Source organism: Leiobunum rupestre, chromosome 7, assembly GCF_980474605.1.
Source record: "Leiobunum rupestre chromosome 7, qqLeiRupe1.1.hap1, whole genome shotgun sequence".
Taxonomy (NCBI): Eukaryota; Metazoa; Arthropoda; class Arachnida; order Opiliones; family Sclerosomatidae; genus Leiobunum; species Leiobunum rupestre.
In genome coordinates this window covers 32475421-32497197 of record NC_143390.1, presented here as the reverse complement: position 1 = coordinate 32497197, position 21777 = coordinate 32475421, and the positions used below count along the sequence as shown (strand labels likewise).

The 21777-nt window shown below is 39.2% G+C and overlaps 1 protein-coding gene across 1 annotated transcript in view; it reads right to left on the bottom strand.

The window, feature by feature from the left end:
* The window catches only part of LOC149936084 (cell adhesion molecule Dscam1-like), a 102983-nt gene that overhangs the window by 13156 nt on the left and 68050 nt on the right, over nt 1-21777 (bottom strand). Inside the window, exons 14-23 of the mRNA XM_090153096.1 lie at nt 17182-17330; nt 16975-17106; nt 16712-16879; nt 15004-15074; nt 13597-13840; nt 13000-13098; nt 9567-9752; nt 9063-9356; nt 8039-8212; nt 6575-6757 (exon numbers count right to left, since the gene is read on the bottom strand). Of these exons, the coding sequence (XP_090009222.1) occupies nt 6575-6757; nt 8039-8212; nt 9063-9356; nt 9567-9752; nt 13000-13098; nt 13597-13840; nt 15004-15074; nt 16712-16879; nt 16975-17106; nt 17182-17330 (1700 nt within the window). The remainder of the gene's footprint in view (nt 1-6574; nt 6758-8038; nt 8213-9062; nt 9357-9566; nt 9753-12999; nt 13099-13596; nt 13841-15003; nt 15075-16711; nt 16880-16974; nt 17107-17181; nt 17331-21777) is intronic.

Genomic DNA, 21777 nt, shown 5'->3' with positions numbered 1-21777 from the left:
GACGAATTGGAGAAGCGCTACTGCACGAACACAAGAACCCAAATTGGGTAAACCGATTTTAGGAGTAGTAGGAAAATTTTACTCTACAAAGTATGAAAAACAAAATTGTGTGCCAAACATTAGTTTTATTAGTTTCGCACACGATTTAGTTTTTCATACTACCCCTAAAATCGGTTTTCCTCATTTGGATTCTTGTGTTCGTGCGGTAGCCTACCTTTTAGGGGTTTTAGGCCTTTTTAGATCAAATTTAAAACACTCTAGCGCTTCTCCAATTCGTCACAGAGAACTGCGACCAAGACAGTCATACATCATTACTCAACCCTTATAACACCTCAAATTTAATCTACTGATTTCTGAAACACCCTGTATAAAGTAACTTATGACTGAGATTTTTTGGGCGTACTAACATCACTAAAGACTATCGAAGACTACCAAAGAAAACTTAAGAGAAGCTTGCTACGTCAATCCATGTTCTTTCATTGAGTTAAATACGTGAATATTATTTGTGTGTAACCATTATTTTTGCCAAAAAATTTGTTATTCGAAACACTGCACGTTCTAGGGATTGTGCTGGGATCGAAGTGTTAACCACTCCACCACACCACAGTTTTCCAGAGATGGATTTAAGAAAAACCTATTCGTTATCACACTGAAGTTAGAGTTCTTCGCGAAACTAGTCTAGTTTCACATGAAATTACATACTTAAAGAGCAAATGTGGTATTTGGAACTCTTATTCGAGAAAAGGCTTAAGGTAAAGCCCCAATTAACTAGTGGGGATATAACCGAAGGAGTCGTTGAGAGTTTTAACCCAGTTCCACAATTTGAGTTTTAAGCTACGTATTTTTGGGAATGACGTCAAGACCACGTGACTCCACACTGATATCAGTTATTATTTCGTGTAACACACACGCTAATGAATTAAAATTATAGACTATGCGACGCTAATTTGTATCAACTCTACTAAAAGTGTACTTTAATTATTAGTTAAATACATTTTAAATTTCAATTTTTGTGTAAAATTTTTCATTTGAAGTAACAATTGCTGTAAGGCTAAGTCATGTCTGACTTGTAAGCCCTTGCTTCTGATTCAGTGTTTTACAATACAAGCTCAAATAAAGAATAAACAGAGCTCTAGGGTTTCCCTAGCGTCAGCAAATGCAAGAAGGATTCTCGTTTTGGCCGTTCAATACTATTCCATATACAGGGTCTTTTTTTTTTGCTCGGAAAAGTGTTTTTTTTCAAAAACTATTTATAGTACCGATTTCAAATTTGGAAGGTCAATTCTCTATACCGGGGGACATCAGTTTGAGAAATTTGAGCGTTTTCGGTAATGTTTTTCACCAATTTTGAAAAATTATTTTTCGACCACTAGGTGCGAGATAAAAAATTTCTATTATAAAGTTGTAGGCCGTCATCGAAAACCCTTAAAAATTGTTCACTCGACGAAAAACAACTTATTTATCAGTGAAAATTCGAGCTTGAAACATTTACAAGTTGGTGAAGCCAAATTACGATTGTTTGAAACGATAATTGAAAAGGGAACAAGTCTAATACAAACGTAGTAGAGTTTTCACACTTGAAAAAATGTACACGTTTGGTTTTTAAATGCAGATATTTTATTCACATAAATTTTTACAAAACATTTTCAATAATATCACCATTGGCTGCAACACAGGTTTGTGCGCGGACAATTAAGTTCTCAAACGCTTTCTCTACCATTTCTGGTGTGACGTCTCGGCAAGCACTGATTATTCGTCTAATGAGTTCCTCCCTAGTTTCAATGGGCGTGGCGTATACCTTTGCTTTAACGAATCCCCAGAGAAAATAATCCAGCGGTGTTAGGTCAGGTGACCTTGCTGGCCAATGCACTGGACCATTTCTCCCTATCCACCTTTCAGGAAACTCGTTGTTGAGGTGCTCAGTTACTTGCCGGGAAAAATGCGGAGGGGCGCCATCTTGCTGAAACCACAACTGACGTCTTTCAGCCAATGGAAGGTCGTCGATTGCGTCACTCAGTTCGTTCTGTAGAAAATGTAAATACCTTTAGCCGTTGAGGTTCGTCGGCAGGAAAAAGGGACCAATCAAACGGTTTCCAACAAGTCCAACCCAAACATTGACCCGTTCAAATTGAACCTGGTGATGATATTCAAAACCCCAATGTGGGTTGATGTCAGACCAAAGATGGCTGTTTTGATGATTAAAGGGCCCATCTCTAGAAAATGACGCTTCGTCGGAGAACAAAACATGGCGCAAAAATTGTCTATCTTCTTGTACAGCATTTAGTAACCAGTTGCTAAATTCATAACGTCTTTGATGGTCTCCGTCAATTAGTCCTTGGTGGAGCGTAGCTCTGTATGGGTGATAGCGATTCTTACGAAGAATTTTCCACACACGATTTGCAGAACAACCCAAATCAGCAGCGGCGTTAGCGCAACTGTGACGAGGATATGCCACAAAGTACGCGAGTACATTGTTCTCGAAGTCTAAATCCGGTTGACCCAATCCGCGAAACCTAGGTTGCAAGTGACCAAATTGATTGAAATCGTGAATTGCTCGTCTTACTGTATTTACAGATGGTGCTCCATTTGGATGTCTTTCTGCGAAGATTTCAGTCACTCTTCTAAGGTTTTGCGCTGCTTCTCCATAGTAAATGGCAACTATCTCGGTACGCTCAGCTACTGAATAACGAGGCATTGTTCGAAATATTATCAAACACTGATAATAATCTCCCAAAGTTTTCCTTTAAATACCCAATGCATGTTTAGGATTGACCTATAGCCTCGTGTTTTTTAAATCCGGTCGTTTTTTTAACCAAAGTTTCAACTGGATTAGGTAATTCGGTTTCAATTATCGTTTCAAACAATCGTAATTTGGCTTCACCAACTTGTAAATTTTTCAAGCTCGAATTTTCACTGATAAATAAGTTGTTTTTCGTCGAGTGAACAATTTTTAAGGGTTTTCGATGACGGCCTACAACTTTATAATAGAAATTTTTTATCTCGCACCTAGTGGTCGAAAAATAATTTTTCAAAATTGGTGAAAAACATTACCGAAAACGCTCAAATTTCTCAAACTGATGTCCCCCGGTATAGAGAATTGACCTTCCAAATTTGAAATCGGTACTATAAATAGTTTTTGAAAAAAAACACTTTTCCGAGCAAAAAAAAAGACCCTGTATAAGAATGTCTAGAGGTATGATTATACGTTACGGAAATAAGTATGCAGATGTCGGGTGTCCAAGTAATATAATTTAAAAACCAAAATTAACAAATACACTTAAATAAAAATAAAAGCACTGACTTCCGTTCGTACCGCAATGTCGGCTGATGTACGCGAGCCTCGGAATCTACTTCGCATTTTAAAGTCTTTTCTAATTTCAACTTCTACTAACTCTGACTGATACTCGGCCAGAACTCTTTGTTCACAATATCGACCTTTTTGCCATAACCCGGGACTACTCGTCTCCAGACTCTTCTTACAAGTTCCACCCAGTAACCTTGAGGGACTCGAACTCAAAATTTACCATCTCTCTGATTTTGTTCTTCGGATATGTCACGTGAAATAATTTTAGGTAAAGTTAAGTTGGGAAGATCTTTATTCCTAGGTTGATTATTAGCGAAGTTGAAATGTCAGAAGAAGGCTGTGAGAGGCATTCCGTTGATAGGTTATTGGTCGAAGTATAGTTGTATGGATGGAAGCTAATAGTTGATAGTCGGTAGTAAAAATTGGTGACGGCCGGTGACACGTTTCCGCGTGCTAAGGACCTTTCGGGAGAGCAGAGAAGAGTGTTATTAAAACATTTCGTTTGTTCAAAAGTCAGATGCCGAAGAATGTAAGTGGAGCAAATATCGAAGGAGAGAGGGAGAGAGGGGGGGGGGGGTGGATTCTGTGGCGCACAATAGGTCGAACACATGTTGGGCTAGAAAAACTTTTGCGAACAAGAATATACTTTTGTAAGAATAAGAAACTAATGATAAATATTTGGGCTTGGACACCCGTACGGGGATAGCAAATATAAAAGGTCTTAAAGTAAAATTACTAGGGGATAATGAGAATGCTTAAAAGTCAAGATGGCAGGTAAATATACGAAACGTTCCGCCAGATGTTTTAAGAAATCAATGGTGAACCCTTACCAAAAGATTCCATGGATATTCTATAGAACTACATTCGGAATAGTTTATATAATTTCTATAGAAATTTGGGTCATTTTTCTATAGAGCTAGAATAATTACTATACTGAAAAAACCGGTGATTTTTATAGAAAGTGAGCGGAAACACGAGTTTTTTTAACAGAAAGTACAGATATGGTTTTATAGAAAACCTAGGATATTTTTAAAGAAAACCTAGGAAATTTTTATAGAAAACCTAGGATATTTTTATAGAAAACCTAGGATATTTTTATAGAAAACCTTGGATATTTTTATAGAAAACCTTGGATATTTTTATAGAAAACCTAGGATATTTTTATAGAAAACCTAGGATATTTTTATAGAAAACCTAGGATATTTTTATAGAAAACCTTGGATATTTTTATAGAAAACCTTGGATATTTTTATAGAAAACCTAGGATATTTTTATAGAAGACCTGGGATATTTTTATAGAAAACCTTGGATATTTTTCAAATTTAAATATCTGTAGTACATCAAAGTTAGTCACTTAAATTAACAATAAAAATGTTGAGAGTTTACACTCCTTGGTGCCAATTTATACTTCTATTTGGCAAATCTTAGCCCTTCGGGTGAATTCAAACCAATATTGGGGTGTTTTTCACCCTTAAATAACTATAGTACACCAAAGTGAACCACTTTTATCATTCCCCATTTAGAGTTTCCACTAACTCGTTGAAAGGACATCGCACTTCTTCTATGGGATTTGGCTTTCAACAGATTTTTTTCAAAATGAAACATGTTGCTAAGCTTGATCAAAGGAGCAAAATTGTCCCGTGCCATTTTTCCCTAGCTTCTATAGTTTGTCCAGTATCAGCGGTCAAAAGTGGACAACACTTAGTATAGTATATTTGTTAAAAGGAGTCACGGCTCATCGGTTAGCGCTCTACGCTCGCACGTCGCTAGTCCGGGCTCACTATCAATAGAGTTTTCTTGCTAAGATTTTTACACCTCTACTTCATTATTTCTTTTCTCGCAACTTATTATTCGATGAATTTTCGTACGTGGAATTATTTATTAATCAATATTTTATGAGCAATATTAAAATAAAATAAATACTAAAGAAATCAGAATATATATGATTAACCGTTTCGTTGAACCCCACATTCAACACTCATAGGTAAGAAAAAGTCACTCAACAACTGATCAAACACCTATTTATCGATACAGCACATACTCGGTTAAAGTCACGGTCACACGACAGTTAAGACTCAATACTTAACTATTTATCTACTGAGTTCGTTCATCGTGCGATCAGAACGTCGTACGAACAGAACGAAACCAAGTACGACGCTCGGTTTTGGGAAGCACCTGGAATTTCGGCAAGAAACCTCTAATGATAGTGAGCCCGGACTAGCGACGCGTAAACATAGAGCGCTAAGTGATGGGCCAAGACTTCTTTTAACAAATAGACTACACTAATTTTCGTCCACTTTTGACCGCTGCTACTGGCCAAACTATCGGAGCTAGGAAAAAATGGCAATGGACAATTTTGCTCCTTTGATCAAGCCCAACAACATGTTTCAATTTGAAAAAAATCGGTCGAAAGCCAAACCCCATAGAAGAAGTACGATGTCCTTTATAAATCAATTTTGCAAATATAAACCCTTTAGGTGAACTCAAACAACATATTTGGGGTGTTTTTCAAATTAACCATAATAATTTTGAGCTTACACTTTGGTGCCAATTGATACTTTCATTTGGCAAATTCATCTGGAGAATTCAAATAACCAACAATTTCTATAGAAATAACTGGAATATTTTGATATAACTATTGTAGAAAACACCATAGAAATCAATCCATTTAATTTCTATAGAAATAACTGGTATAATTTGATATAATAAATGCAGAAAACACCATAGAAACCAATCCATATAATTTCTATAGAAACAACTGGTATATTTTGATATAACTACTGTAGAAAACACCGTAGAAATCAATCAATATAATTTCTATAGAAATAACTGGTATATTTTGATATAATTATTGTAGAAAACACCATAGAAATCAATCCATATAATTTCTATAGAAAAAATTAGTGTATTTTCTATAGAAATATTTATAGAGCACTCTATAGGACATAGAAATCTATAGGCCCTCTATACGTTTCTATAAGATTTTATAGAAAACCCATAGAAATATTTTGTAACGTACGTTACGAATATAGAAAATTAAAACTATTTTAATAAATTAAGATATATGAAATTAAGTGTCACATCTAATAATAATGCGTATGAGATAGGCTATGCTAAAACTGCACTGTATTCCGTTCTGTGTCACTATTTTAGAAAGCCGGGGCATAAAGTCACTGATAATTAGGTCCTGGGGGCCAACGCGACTCCGGGAGTATAAATAAATAATCAGGGCGAGCCTAGGAAGAAAATACGAAAGAAAATGGAACTTACGTCTTCGTAGATTGGAGGCGACCGGTGTTGGATGTTTGCTCGGGGAAGAGTAGTATCCTTCCTTGGGTCTCATGTCTAATAAATCGACATTGTTAGTTCCGGCCGCGGCCGCTTTTTTCGCCGCCATATCTGCCATTAGAATACCTCCCTCGTCGTTGTGAGCGCTTTTGTGCCTCGGAGTCTCTAAGGATCGCCAGAGTCAAGAGGGAAGAGAAGTTAGAGAAGAGCGCTCGCGAAAGACAGTCGTTAGGAGAGCCAGAGACAACTAAATCGCTCGGAGTTAAGTCGCCGCCTTACGCGGAAACTGGCCCTACGCCACTCCGTAACGGATTCGAGCCTAACACATTCGCCGTTTTGGTCACTGCCTTTGGGAAAGACAAAGTTGACGTTACGGGTTGGCGAATGAGGAGATTAAAGGGCGTATAGAATGATAGGAGCTTTCTTTGAATATCTCGCGACAGTACACCGAGAAGGAGGCGGAAGCGACTGAGAGAAATCAGTCGGAGGTTGGCCTCCTAATGAATCTAAATGAGAACGTAAGGTAAATAAAGGCTCGGGGATGAAAGAAGAGCCGACACATTCCCCCGCGGAGTGAAGAAGATAACGCGGTTTATCTTTCTTGGACTTTGGATTTAAAGGGGGGAACACCCGTGGTCTTGGGAGAGATCTCTTTCATTGCACTCTCCTCGAGACCTGGGACGAGCCAACTTAATGAGTTTTTGATACAAAAAGACCCAATTTAAAACGACGTTCCTAGGTGGTATATTCTCTTAGCTACAATTTTTGCATTTGCGTATTAATAGGCGTGTAAATGCGTGTACTAAACTAACAGGGAGAACAATTTTCGTTCAGGGAATTCACCTAGTTTTGTTTTGTAAAGGCAAGTGATCTTTGTTCCCGAAATTAGCGTATTCAACCCGATGCAATGAGATTAAAAAGAGACCAAACGGGCGGGAAAATGCTATATAGTTTTTTTAGTTTTCTAGTCTTTACGAATTTTATTGAAGGAATTTTATTCGAATGATTGGTCAATTTGTCAAAACATAATTAGAATTTCAAAAACTATTTTAATTTATTTTCCTAGTGGTAAATAAATTACCAAAAACGTTTATAATGTTATCAGAAGCTTATAATTTATCTCTTAGTATCCATAAAGGTAATGAAAATCAATCGTGTACCTAAAATTTTTAATGGAATATAATTTCCCGCCGTAGTTAGTATATGATGTATTTAAACATTAGTTAAACATTAGTGGTAGCCGTCGTAGGTTACATGTTTTGGGCCAATAACATTAGATTAATATTATATATTTCTGATACTACTTATTATACAAAGTCTCTAATGTCGTAATTTATTTTTATGGGACTATTAAGAGGTGTAGACAAAAATAGTTTACGACCAAAATTAGATCGCTTACAAGTTACGAAAGACGGAAAAGAGATAATTTCTAGAGTAATTTCTTACCGAGAGACGTTGTCGTATGTCGGTCTTGCCAGTTCCTCCATAAACATAGAACTGCCAACACTAGGACGACGATAACAACCAGAATGGACAATAGAACGGGGATGAAGACCGCCAGGTTCTTGTGGAAGGCCGGAGCGTGATTTCTCATCGATAAATCCGGGGACGCGGTAACGACTTGGAAAGCAAAGAAGAGAAGATAAAAGATATAGAAAAGATGGTAGCTGGTGGCGGCGGAAAAAAGGCCGAAAGAGAGTCTTTAGTTTCAGCGACTTTAATTAGAGAGATCATTTTGTTTTCGGGCTTTAATAGCCATAACGATTTCAACGAATAGCCCATCGAAAGATTAGGGCTACCGCCTCGAAAATGCATCCAGAGGAGAAAGCCGACGCTCGTAAACCATTAGGCCAAATCGGCCACGTCAGCTTCTTTGCAGATTGAATCCGTGGATGTCTCAGAGCGCGATAAAGGGTCCTCTAAATCTATATATATATATATATATATATATATATATATATATATATATATTTTTTTCTTCCATATTACAGGAGCGCCGCCTGGCGAGTACTTTTATGGGAGGTTTTCAAAATTACTGAGGGGCTGTTCCGGAGATATCAAAACCATTAAGGTTTTTCAATCATTTTGTGGATGTTAAATCACGTCTAGGTTTTATTGCTCAATTGTTTCACCGGCGGGCTTTTCTTCGTACCTGCCTACCTCAGTCGCCGTCATTAGCCAGGGAGCCTGGAATTCCATTAAGTTAACGCGAGAACAGCTATTTCCGCAATTGAACCCCTATTTTTATTAAATTCCTCGGGTTTAGCGGCCGTTTTTGACAAAGCGAACCTTCTTCTCCGGAAATGATGGCCGAATTTTTGAAGAATGGTTCGAAACGCGGCGAGATTTTGAGAGAGATCTACATATTTTATAAGTTAGCTCTCCATTAGGGGCAAAATTGTATAAAGTTGGTTTCACTACGCGTGAACTATTTTTCAGCCTAGAAAATCAAAACTCGAACGAAACGTACCGAGAGTGGTTCCCAGAGTTCGAACTTCGTATTCCTTCTCGGTGTCACCGGCTTCGCTATGGGCGGTGACGTGAAGCAGGTACTCCCTGTCCGGAAGCAACTGCCTGATGTAGTAAGTCCCTTCGTCGGAAACTATATTTTCGGCCACGCTTTGCCATTGCTGGTAGTACTTAAGCTTGTATTTGATCGTGAACCTGGTGATGGGGCATCCTCCCGATTTCCAGGCCCAAAAACGCAAACCAATTGTAGTTTTATTGGACGAAATAAATTCCTCGGCAGATGGTGAAACTGGAGCTGCGGAGTTTTAAAAGAAAAATATATATTTCTATCCACTAGATTACGCCCAGAATTTCAATTGTTTCTAAAGTATCTCCCAAAAAAGTAAAGTAGGAAGGGAATTTATCATTTTATTCATGCCCATCTATCTTTCGCGGTAAGTTCCGAACTTTATTGGAATGCTGGCTCGGGCGCTTTTCGCGGTGTTATAATTCAACTAGTACTAACCCGCTCCGGCTGTTCGTAGTTGGAACGTATCACTGGGTTCTCCGGTCCCCAGGCTGTTGGTTGCTTTAATGTAGAACCAGTAGCGCGTACCGCATTTCAAATCCAATAAATCGTAGCTAGTCGCATCCGGTGGAAGCCTTTTCTGTTTCCATTCGCCGTTTTCCGGCCGGTAGTGTAGCTCGAATTCTGAGAAAATACGATTAAAACAATACCGTCATTGAGGACACAATAGCAACTACACACTCTACACACACCCAATGATTTTTGTTATTAGAATCTAAATTCGAGAAACGAATGTACGTATAAATTTTCAATTTTATCAAAAGATAGTGTTATTTTAAAATACTTATATTCCTTAAACTTTCCTCCTTTAAAAAAAATGTAATTATCTTTCTGGGCAATTTTACTGTATTCAATTTCAACGTAGCAAGCCGTTGTGGTTAAATATAACCAGACACCAAATTTACACCAAGGCTGAATACATTACCTTCGCCTAAATAAAACGAGGTCTGAAAAGGGCGTAATAAAAAAACCCAACGTCGGGGAAAAAAGGCAGTCCCGCCACAATAGCCCTTGCTTATTAAAGTCGTATATTCCTCAGGCGAACTGACTGCTTAATGGAGTAAGATGTCAAAGGTATATACAATGCGAAGAGAGAACTTAAGAGTACAGAGCAAAAATCGCACAAAAGAAACCATCTTCTCCATCCAGCCCGCTCCCCACGCGCCCTTTTTCTTTAAAGAAATCGAGTCGAAAGAGCTCGAGCGTAAGACGTAAATCATTTTATTCCTTCTTTAAAAACCGGCTCTTCCCTTCGCGGAACGTGAGAGAAGAGAGAGAAGACGAAAGGGAAAAAAGTCAAGAAAAGGACTTAATCTATAACAAATTTAATGAATTTGGACTTTTTATCCTACGGTCTCCTTTTTTTCTACTCCTTAAAGAAAACGTTTTGCGTATTTTAAATTCCCTTCGTCCACCCAGTCCTCCCCCGGGTTCGTAATTTTTCTGCTCGAACGAGCAGCGACGAAAGAAAAGCGTCGCGTAGAATATTAAAAGTCTATTATTTCAAGGCGACTTATTATCAAAAGAAAATTTACGAAAATAAACGACAATAGCTTCCAATGGTGTTGAAAATTTAATTAAGAATTATATCTCATTATTATTTAGTTCAAGAAGGAAATGAAATATGTATATATACACTAGGAATGCCTAAGAGTGCATTACCATCGTGCTACGAATGCACCTTTGGGAAAGGGTGGGGCTATGTAGAACGTAAGATATAGCGCGTGTTTTCAAATTCATTGTCTGGCCACCGTCGCTAACAGAAGTCACTCACCCGTAAATTAAAAAAAATCTGGAGCGACTTTTAATGCTGTTAATTAGATGGCCGGGTTATATTGCGTAAAAGGGTGCATGGTGGCAAGCGCTTCTTGTCACGCGAGCCAACAGCTCCATACACTTACTTTTACCGTTGCCTTCGACAAGTTTTTATAGAAAGGGGAAATAAATTGGGATCGAACCCGGCTCCTCTTGTCGCGAGACAAAAGTGCTAACCACTCGGTCACCGAACATCATACCAGATAATGAATTAAAGAATATCCTGTTAGTTCTCACACTGAAGTTAGATAACGTATTATGTTCTTCGCGAAACTAATATAGTTAAGTTAAAGTTAAATAATCAGCTAGGGTAATACCCTAAGTCATCAAGCAACTTTTAAAGCCATTAATTCAGGTGGCCGGGGTACAATGCGTGGGAGGGTGGTGGCAAGTCCGGCATGCCACGCGAGCCAACAGCTCCCTACACTAACTATTTCACATAAAATCACTTATTTAAAGAGCAAATGTGGTATTGCGAACTCTTATTCGAGAAAAGTCTTAATATAGAAACGACGTGGAATTCCACGACCGAAAACCTCGTCTGGAACCACTCCCGTTTCTACGAGAATCATCAGGGCCAACATAGTTTTCCTTAGCCCTTCTAAGTGTAACGGTACATAATTTCCTGGTTAAAGTGTAGATACATTTGGAGATAATGCGATGGTCGCGTTCGGATTACGAAACGGAGTATAGTCCGACGCGTACGGAATCGGGCCAGAGTGAAAGATGCTTTGAAAGCGAAAGGGGGAAGCGTGATCGACATTGAGTGATGAATAAAGAAATTAACGTCGTTGAAATTACTTGGCGTTGAAAAAAGTGCGTGTTGTTTGAAGGCGCAAAAAATGAGCGGAAGAGAATGAAAATACGACCGCGAGACTTATTCTAATAATGTTAAAAATCAAAAGCGCTTCATATTGCGAGACGAACGGCTCGTTTCGGTCCGACAATGGAGTGGAATGTTCCAAGACGGCGAATTACGGGTCAAGGGAGGGAGGAAAGGGGGTGGAACGGCGGGCGGCATCGTTTGATGAGCGCCTAATGAGCTTTTCGCATCGCCTTCACTCAATCGCCTTTAGCCTTTTGGCCGATTGAGTATTCATGACTAACTCCGCGAGAGAGTTAAAACGGCCATAACCCGACTCTTCTCGTTACACTCGAGCGCGTAGACTCGGCACTATCGCTCGCTTTGATAGTAATGCTCCGTAATAATTGATTTCCACTCCAACCGACTGATCTCCGCTTCCCTCCGCCCTCCCCGTTGGAGTTCCGCATAACGCGTCTTTCGAACGAAATTATCTAAACCATTCTCTTCCGTCATCAATCATGCATGGAAATCAAGAGACGCCGCCTCGCACCGAGCCGACCAAAACACCGCGATTCCGAGACTCTTCACTTCCCGCCTTTCACGACCCTTTGACTAGGGCCCTCGGACGAACCTCGCTCGAAGTCGGCGTAAATTCGACCTATAAATTGCACCGGCAGTCTAAGCGGTATTGTACGAGACGCAAACCTCTTGTCTTTTTCCCGAAGAATTTTGATTAGAGGATGCTCGCCTACTTGTCCTCACGCGAAAGCGCCGCTAGATCGGTAACGGAAATCACATTTTTTTTGGAGGCACCAAAGTCGCATTCGTTTACATTTTATCAGTTTGATAAAAAAAAATGAGAAAAGACGGAAAAGGAGAGATAGTTGTTCGCGGGATGAAAACTAAGTCGAATCCGGGATCGTCAGAGGCAGGATAACCGGGATTCGGATTTCACGTCCTGTTTCAAATTATTGAAATTTTTGGTGATATCGCATAGCGAGATTTGGTATGAGACCGAGTAAACTGAATTAATGTAAATTTTTCACGGAGTGCGACACGGTTCCTTTTGTAAAAGACTCAGGATTTATTACGTCATGTGATTATTGTGGTCGTTTTTGGTTAGCGCGTTTCAAGAACCCGAGTAGTATATTCCTAAGCGGATATACGATTCTCGAGGTCGTTAATGGAGAAACGCAATAAGACGAGTGAGAGGGGTGGAGGAGGCTAGATTGAGAAATTGAGTTTACAAACCTTTAACGAGCGACTTGTCTTTCGGGTCCCTTTCCCAGTGAACTTTAATTTTGGTCGAATCTTGCAGGGAAGCCGAAAGCCTCGGAGACGTCGGGGGAGCTGCGACGAAAATAAACGACGCTAAAGTTTTCGGAAAATCGTAACGAAACTCGTTCTCTTCCCTTTCGCGGATAATACTCTCCTTTATCGCGTTCAGTCGAAACTTTCCGGAGAGACTCCCAGGAATCAAACTTTGAAAAATATCCTCGCCATTTCCCAATGCGCTTATTCCCAATACAAAACAACTTTAAATCTAGACAGTGTGTCGCCTTATTACCGCAAGCTCGCGTACATTGTAACTACGTAACCGGTATATTTGAGTATTACGTAACGTAATAACGTAGTTGCGTAAGACGACGGGTAGGTTGTCGGAAGAAAACCGCGACGAAACTAATGTTTTATTTAATCCGAAAAGGGAGGAGTCCGAAGGGAGCCGTCTTAGATTGATCACTCCGCCGTTAAATATTTAAGAGGGGCGTTAGAGTGAACTTAGTTAAAGATATGAATACATTTTATACGAAAATTCGACGATATTCGAGAAGACAAACGAAAACGAACCCGATTCTAACGTAGTGCCGTAGATTTCGTCCGAAATCGGTCCGTGTCCGGCGCTGTTGAAACTTTGCACCACAATGGCGTACGTCGTGGCTGGTTTCAAATTGGTGACGTAGGTCGACTGAATACCCGTATCGGACTCTTCCTGCGTCTCGACGTGTTTGTACTGGAAGTCCTTGCCCTTTCGGCTACGGTATCCGATGACGTACCCCAAGATTTTTCCGTGTTGAAATGGACGACGTGGAGGCTGCAAATATTAATAATAACAGGAGTTCATCACGATAAGAGTATTGAATCATGCAGTAATCGTTTAACATGAAAAAAAAACACATAAATAAGGTGTCGATCAGTAGCGTCTCTGCGGTGTTTTAGGAGGCGATGGAGACCCCTCCTAAAATTTCCGAAAAGCACCTACTGTAGTATTGAAAGAAAATCGTGCATTCCAAGAATATAATGAGGAGATATGTGGCAACTAAAATGATTTAAATTTATAAATACTGATGAATGGGGTTCTTTGAACAAAGTCAAATACACAGATTGTTCAAAACCTTTTATCCTCTTAAAATGTGTTAATACTCGGTTGCGTAGAAGCTAAGGAAAGTATAAGATTTTTAGGGCTTATGCCTTAAGCACCTCCAAACTTGAAACCCTTGCGACGCCACTGGGACGGTGAATCAAAACGAGTTAGACTTGAATTTGCGACTAACTGTACCGTTGGTTTGTGGGTAAATTTTAAATGCTAAAAGCGTAGCCTTTGCACGAAATACAGTGTCATGGTAAAGGATAAATCTTAAATTTAATTTTAGCTTCTCGGATTTGCTAAGAACGCTACAATTTACATGACGTAGTACTTCTTCGCGGAAGTTATATACTCCTAGCTTAATGAACTCCTGTTAACAATAAAAGTGTTAATTGATAATCATCTATTCTTACACCGATTTTGTAGTGGAGTCTTATTAGCCAAAATACAAGCGTCTCAGCCCAAAAATATTTTCTAAATAAATGTATCTGAAAGAAAAATACCGGAATGCCAAACAGGCACAGACGAAGCATTATCTTCCTGCGCGCAAAATGCATCTTACTATCATAAAAGTGGAATTTTCCCCCTCTGTCCCATTCTCCGTAGCTGAGCCATTTGCTAGGAAAGGCTGCCCGGGGACCTTTAAACTTTAGCCTTAACACTCTCAGGGCTAAGGCGTTGGGAAAACACGTTTTAAGGAGTTTAATATCCGAAAAGGAATGTCATATTTGAAGAAGCCTTCGTTTTTGCTTCATTTTTTTCGTCATATTGAGGCCTTTGTCCCGTATCGTGTCCAACTACGTCGCACCGAGCGAAGAACCATTTATTCTTATTCTTGCGGCTCGCGCCACTTCTAAAGAAGTAACGACTACGAGTATACCATCACTCACCTTCCAGGACACTTTGAAAGACTGAGGGCCTGTTGCCAGCACCGTGATGTCCTCGGGAGGACCACTAGGCACTGCGGAATAAAAAATAGGCGAAATATAAAAACAGGACTTCCCTCGAACGCAAAAAACCACATGCTCTGAGAAATAGTGAATAGACAATTTTTATAGCGCTAGTTAAATAGCCGATTTAAAGCGAAAACTACGTAACTTTCAACACGAAACGCGGCCATTTGAAAAAACAAGCGTAGCTTGAGATACTAGATTTTCTTTCCGGGTCAATACCCTCACGAAACCAACGGTGGTATGAAATTCGGCGAAGGAAGGTTGTAACAAAATCTAATATAAAAAGCGCATCTGTTTCCCGGCTTTATAATGGAACGCGGATTTTTTTTATATAAAGGATTCCGTCTTCAGTCGAAGAATCTAGAAACTTAAGGTTCAGCCTGTTTCGGGCTTCTAAACCAATAAAACTCGCGTTTAGAACGAAGTATAATCTCTTCCGCTGGGTTGGTTTCTATATCGTACCTTTCAACGGACGTTTGAAATTAAACTGGAACGTGTAAGGTACGTCACCTTTCACGGCGTATACCTTCAATAGCCGCCAATATCTCGGATGAAGGCGACACGGTACGCGTTACGGAATTCCAAAGGGCGCCTCAAATTCCGAAATGAAGAAACAAAGAAATGAAAACAAACAAAATATGTCCCCGGGTCGTTTCTAAGTTTAAAACTCGTCGAAGCAAACCTGAACTCTCGGGTTATGTGGATTTTCTTTCTTTATGAAAACCTTAAAAGACCTTTTCAAGATATATTTTCTCATCCACAAAAGATTCCTTATCTCGTGCACGAAACAATTTTTTGTAGACAGGTTTTTTTATTTATTTTTTTTTGGTTCGAGTAAAAAAAATATGGAGAAAGAAAACGTTATATGAATGTTTATCTATAACTAAACAAAAACATATAAGAACGGTTGTTGGGTGAGGCAGGACGAATCAAAAACTGAGCTATTCGCTGAATTTATATTCTTTATTTTCTTCGTTCTCCACTCTCGAATGGAAAATAAATCCCGATAGCGCGCCGGAGATAAAGTTTACCCGCGCAAAAATACACGGAAAACCCCCTTTTGTTGTTTTTTTTTCGTAGAAATTGAAGAACTGATATTAGGTTTAAACATGACCATTCGAGAAAAAATATACACTGTATCCGTTTCCTTTCCAGTTACATTAAAAAACGATCGTAGATCCAGTCATTCGTAAGTCTCTTTTATCCAAATCAAAAATAACGTAGCACCGTCCGTGGATATTTGTTCCGGACTTTCTCATAGACAGGGTCGGCGAGTTCAGAGGCGAGACTAATTTATCTTTGAATGCATTTACATATAAGATGCAATCTGTTTGGTGTAAGGAATAAACCACTGCCACTCTTGGCGCTATTATTTCCATCTTAATATTTGAAGATGTTTAAATGGGTTTTCTTATTCCATTCTATTTGTTAAGAATAATGTTATTGAATAATGTATAAGAATTTAAACGGAAAATTTTGGAAACTACCTTAACCAAGATACGTCACCGTAGACAACTTCGCTATTGACCCCGAAGTGTCGCTCAGGGAATATATAGAAGGTCAGATCGGTGACGTGCCATTCCAATCTTGACGGGTATTATTACGAGGGAACAAGGCGAGGGTATTAATGAACAATTCCACTTACCGCTTTCTTCGGTTGTTATGACGACTGTCTCACTCCTTTCTCCCTCCCCCAGAGCATTCTCGGCGGCCACCGCGATGTGATATGTTGTCGTTGGCTTTAACCCTTTCACCGTCGCCCGCGTCTTGCTGCCAACCACGGCTTCTTGTTTGGCGTGGTTCTTCCACGAATCTTTGAAAATATATCCCATCCAGTTAGACGTAATACCGCGAGCCTGTTCTCCGAGGCAACCCTCTGAGTAAACCCGTTCGTTCTTTATCCCTTACCGTTCTCTTCTTTGGAGTAAATAACGTATTTCTTGACCGGGCTGTTGCCGTCGAAGGGAATCTCCCATTGAACGGTGATGGCTAAGCTGCTAACGTTGACTACGGTTAGGTTGTAAGGCGCGTCGGGAATGTCTGCGAGAAGTTACTTAAGCTTATTACAATTGGAAGGAATAAGAGTAAAATGATACGAGGGATGTAACGGCGCACCTTGGACCGTTATTTGGTAATGGGCCTCATCTTTGCCGTAGCTGTTGTTAACCTGGCAATTATACAGGCCCGTGTCTTCTTTTACTAAGGGTCGGATGTAGAATTCTGCGGTCAGCTTTTGGTCTTCGCTCTTCTCCAGAAATGTGTATCTGAAAATTCGAATAATACGCAGCGATGTTTAATATGTTTCCTAGGAGAAATCCCCGTTACAAAAACAATATGAAAAAATGGCAATAACGGAAAATAATCAAGAACAATTGAAGCCACCAAGCGTTGTTAATGTGAAATCTTTAGTTTATCCAAGACAGAAAGGTCGTTATTTTTAATATTGAAGCTATCACCGCGCAAATACGCATAGTTATTAAATATTTGAATTTTGGTGGTAAAGATTGATTTAACCCCAAAAAAAATCACGTTAATAAAGAGTTACTTCTCCCGCAAATAAACCGACAGTATTAGCTTGCATTTAAAGAGAAACTCGTCGTATAAGTCACCGCGAGTTACTTTAAGCTAAAGCCATATAGTTTGTAGTCCCGACGTTTCCTGGTGCCGTATAAATCCAATAAACTGTCATCAAGTTTGATAAGGGAGGGAGGCGGAAGAAAAAACTTAAAAAAAAGCGAATGGGATGAAAACGAACCGGATAGAAGGGGGTGGTAGTGGTGGTGCTAGGGATAAATAAAAAAGGTGGGAAGCCCCAGAAGTCGCAAAATCGAAACTATATCGCGGAAGGGAAAAGAAATCAAGTTTTATATACTCTTTTCATCAATAGATCCCTTTACGTTTCTCCAAAGTCAATAAGCAGCTTCGAGGCGAGCGAAAAAGCTATTCTCCCAACACCACGCTGTGAGCTGGTGCTGGAATAGGGAAGAGATTGAAAGAAAGGTATAAAAAGAAGCGAGGCGCTATATAGGGAGCGAATGAGCGAGAATCGGGAGGACGGAATTTTTCCTAGCAGACACATTCTATTTTATAGCTCGGAGTTAGCCTTCGATTTGGGATCATAAAAGAAAGAGACGAACGAACGGAGAGAGAGAGTGAAAAGTATAAAAAATTCACCGACTGCGGGATTCGTATAGAAGCTGCGTGGGATCCTAAAAAAAAAGGTTGTATATTTGGGGCTGATGGAGAAAAGTCGCCAGAAATGCTGCCGAAAGAAAATCAATTGGATTATATCCTAACTTCGACAGTGGTAAAGAATAGACTAATCACTGATTTATATTGGACAGAAAAGAGTTATTCCTGTTGGTATGATCTTTTATAATATTAAATTAGCCATATTTTTTCATCAAACTTGTCGGATTTTTGTTTTTGATTTTACTGAGTTTAGTAAAGTTCATATTTATGTCAAATCATACTTCATATTATTTCTAGGGATAATTGGCGCTAATTACGTTTAAGCCAAGCTGTAAAGTATGTTTAGATTCAGATTCTTTGACCTTTAAATTATAATTTTTTATGCAGACTATTTTATATTTGAGATTAAGGATGCTCAGTTATAAATTAGACAGCGCTTTTTACTCTTTTTAAACATAATTTATTAATTAAACGCTCAATCTCTCTACAGTGTATTTCCCAAAGCTTCCGTAACGATGTAGATAACGACTTTAGCTTAGGTCAATTCGTCGAATCGTCTAATCCGAACACTTCCAAGAATTTATTCGGTAGAGTTTCTACAGTTTCCTCCCGAAGGTTTTTATCGTTGTAATTGAAAACTAGTTTTTCCCAGCTTATAGGCCACTTTTTGGTTTTCTACGGTGGAAAACGGTTGTTTTCATCCGCTTCGTTAAGCGTACCTAACTCGCTTAGTCGTCGTAGCTCCGAGCTACTATTTCGTACGATACGGGTATAAATAGCACAATGAGAAGGAAACTTCCACCATACCAAAGAGTCGAAACTGGCTCGTTATGCCCCTTCGGTAGGAAATGAAACTCGTAGAATCATCAGATGTTGAACCCTGGGCCGCGGGACGTTTCGAAAGAAGGCGTGGAGAAAGGTGGCTCTACGTACGCGGACTAAACGGCCACCCCGTCTACGGGTGCAGCGCGAGGTGAGGGTGAGTTTCGCGGCGGTAGAAACGAGAGAACCTTTCCTTTTATAGCTATCGTTTCTCTTTTTGCGGGATCCCTCGGAAAACTCCCGGGGTTCCAATAAAAGGCCATTACACGGCCGTGCTTGTCCTATAACCCCTTCTCCACCGCACCCAAAACACTTTCGGACATTCTTTTTATATATTTCTTAATAATAGTGGTCCAATGAGCGTCCCAGCTCACCGGCAGAGAGCCAAAAGGGAAATTTAATTACAGTTTACATTACTTCCTTCTTCTAAGGACCTTGTTTCTATTTCGAAAAGTTCCGGGAGTGGGTTCGCGATTATTATATTATTTGGACTCGGCAAAGACGGTCTTCTCTCGGGAGAGATGGCCTCTAAGATATCCTCGTCTACTCGAGAAAACACGATTGCTTATCTAATAAGAAAAATTAACGCCGAGTTAGGTTATAATGTATTCTACCTCAGAGTGGGTTTTTGGCGTCGGGCCATTTGATAACGGTCGATTAAAGTATGACTTTCCTTCCGCCTTACAAAAGCGGGAAATTATTTCGCCCAGCCATCTCGTTTTGAATACGAAAGTGGGGGTTCCAAAATAGGTTTGGTTCTTATCCGTAAAGCGGTGTACCATGTGCAGGCAGCGTGGAGATCCTGTCCGTAAAAGATTGATGTATCGGCGCGCATATTGGATACAGGAATTTTCTTTTTCCACGCGAATTGATACATCAAACGGAGCGCAGTCTCGCGTCAATGGCCGAAATTGTTACTCCGTCTTCGGAGAAACGATTACATCGAGCGAACAAGAGTGAACAGCTCCTTTCTATACGTCTATTTCTCCAAGAATTTGTCAATATAGAAGTTTAGGTTTTTTCAACATTCAAACGAACTTTCTACGACTAACTTCATCTGCTTAATAAATTTCGATATTAAAAATAAAAGATCTATTGTAATATATTAATGTATTTTATATGATCGTATATTGAAAACTCTCAAATCTTTATAATACGGTAAAGAACGTCTGGTGGGGCGCTTATCCCTGTACACCAGTGTTCGCATATTGGAACACTTCTACAGGGGCTTAACCTATTTTTCGCCAACTACTTATTAATTCGTTTATTCGAATAGACTCACTTTGTTATCTTTGAAAATTGTTTATTTGTAAAAATCTGGCAACTTGAATTAAAATGAATTTTTATCCACGCGTATTCGGTAAAGCGCTAAACGAATTTTTTATACTTGATGGTAGCACATTGTTACATTTTGCATTTCTGGATAGTCCGTGGTTAAGGAGATACATGTACTGGAATATAAAAGAACAAAATAAGTCGTGTCGAAGGAATAAATATAAGGTTCAGGTGCGCGTTATTATCTCTCAAAGTGCCACGTTATTTTATCCTTTCCACGTCTTCTCTATGGCCGTTACTACGAAGGACAACCCTTATCTAAATCCTCCCTCCAGGCTTAAAGGGTAAAGATGAATTCTATATTTGGCATGGGGTATAAGAATATGGGATTTGGTAGGAAACGCGGCTGCTGGCCTTACTAAAAAGGAATTGAACCTAGAACTGAACAAAACAAAGTACGCCGTCAACTTTACCTAAGCTCCACCATCATCCTGAGTATTAGGAGGTACCGTTCACATTTTGTTCTTTAAAATTCGATTTCGCTTCGTGACACTTCTAACCGAATTTCCTTCCCTCTCAGTATAGCGTTCTCTTTTGAAGGGGTTTGTTTTATTATTGAATTCATATTCTCGAAGAATAGAAAAAAAGAAATACGTGTTTAGGTCTGGAATGAAATAACCTGTCTGACGCGAATTCGTATCACTTTTACTGTCATACATTTTTCAGCCCTGGAATAAGTTCTTATTATATTATTGGAAGACAGTTGGAGAAGTGAAATGTAATTTCCTATATCTATCTATACGCTAGAATATAATGGTATAAGAAACTTGAATTTGCTTTGCTGTCAAGGAAATTCTTCGTCTGTAAGATAAAATGTATTGCAATGCTTTCATTACTAGTCTCACGTTAAACTAAATATTAATTTACATTAATTACTCTTTTAAACGTTTTAAAATTAATAATTAGAAAATTCATTAATAGCGTTACTTATACAACGTGTTAATTTCACCTGTAAGACCAATTTGGCGTGTTGAAAGCTAAGTAAACAAAGGGTCTCTCTTCGTTAATTGGCTTTGAATTGAGATGCCAAACGAGATCACGGCAGTAAAGGGTTTAATATTAGCTGGGACTTAAGTGTTTGTTCCGATATAGCGTGTTAACAGGTGACACTATAACATGTTAACAGAGTCTCGATTAAACAGTAACTTAATTAAAAAATGGAGCTCCTTCAATCTTCATCCATCCCGTTTACCAATTAATTTACTCGTTTATAAAATTAACCAAGGTTTCGCTTCCTCTCTCTCTCTCCAAAGAGAGAAGCGTATCTCGGTATATCCGAGGCAATAAAGTTTCGTGGTAAGATTATATTGAAATTGAATCTACGGGGGTACTAGTTTCGTTTCATTGAGCGAATCCTTCGAT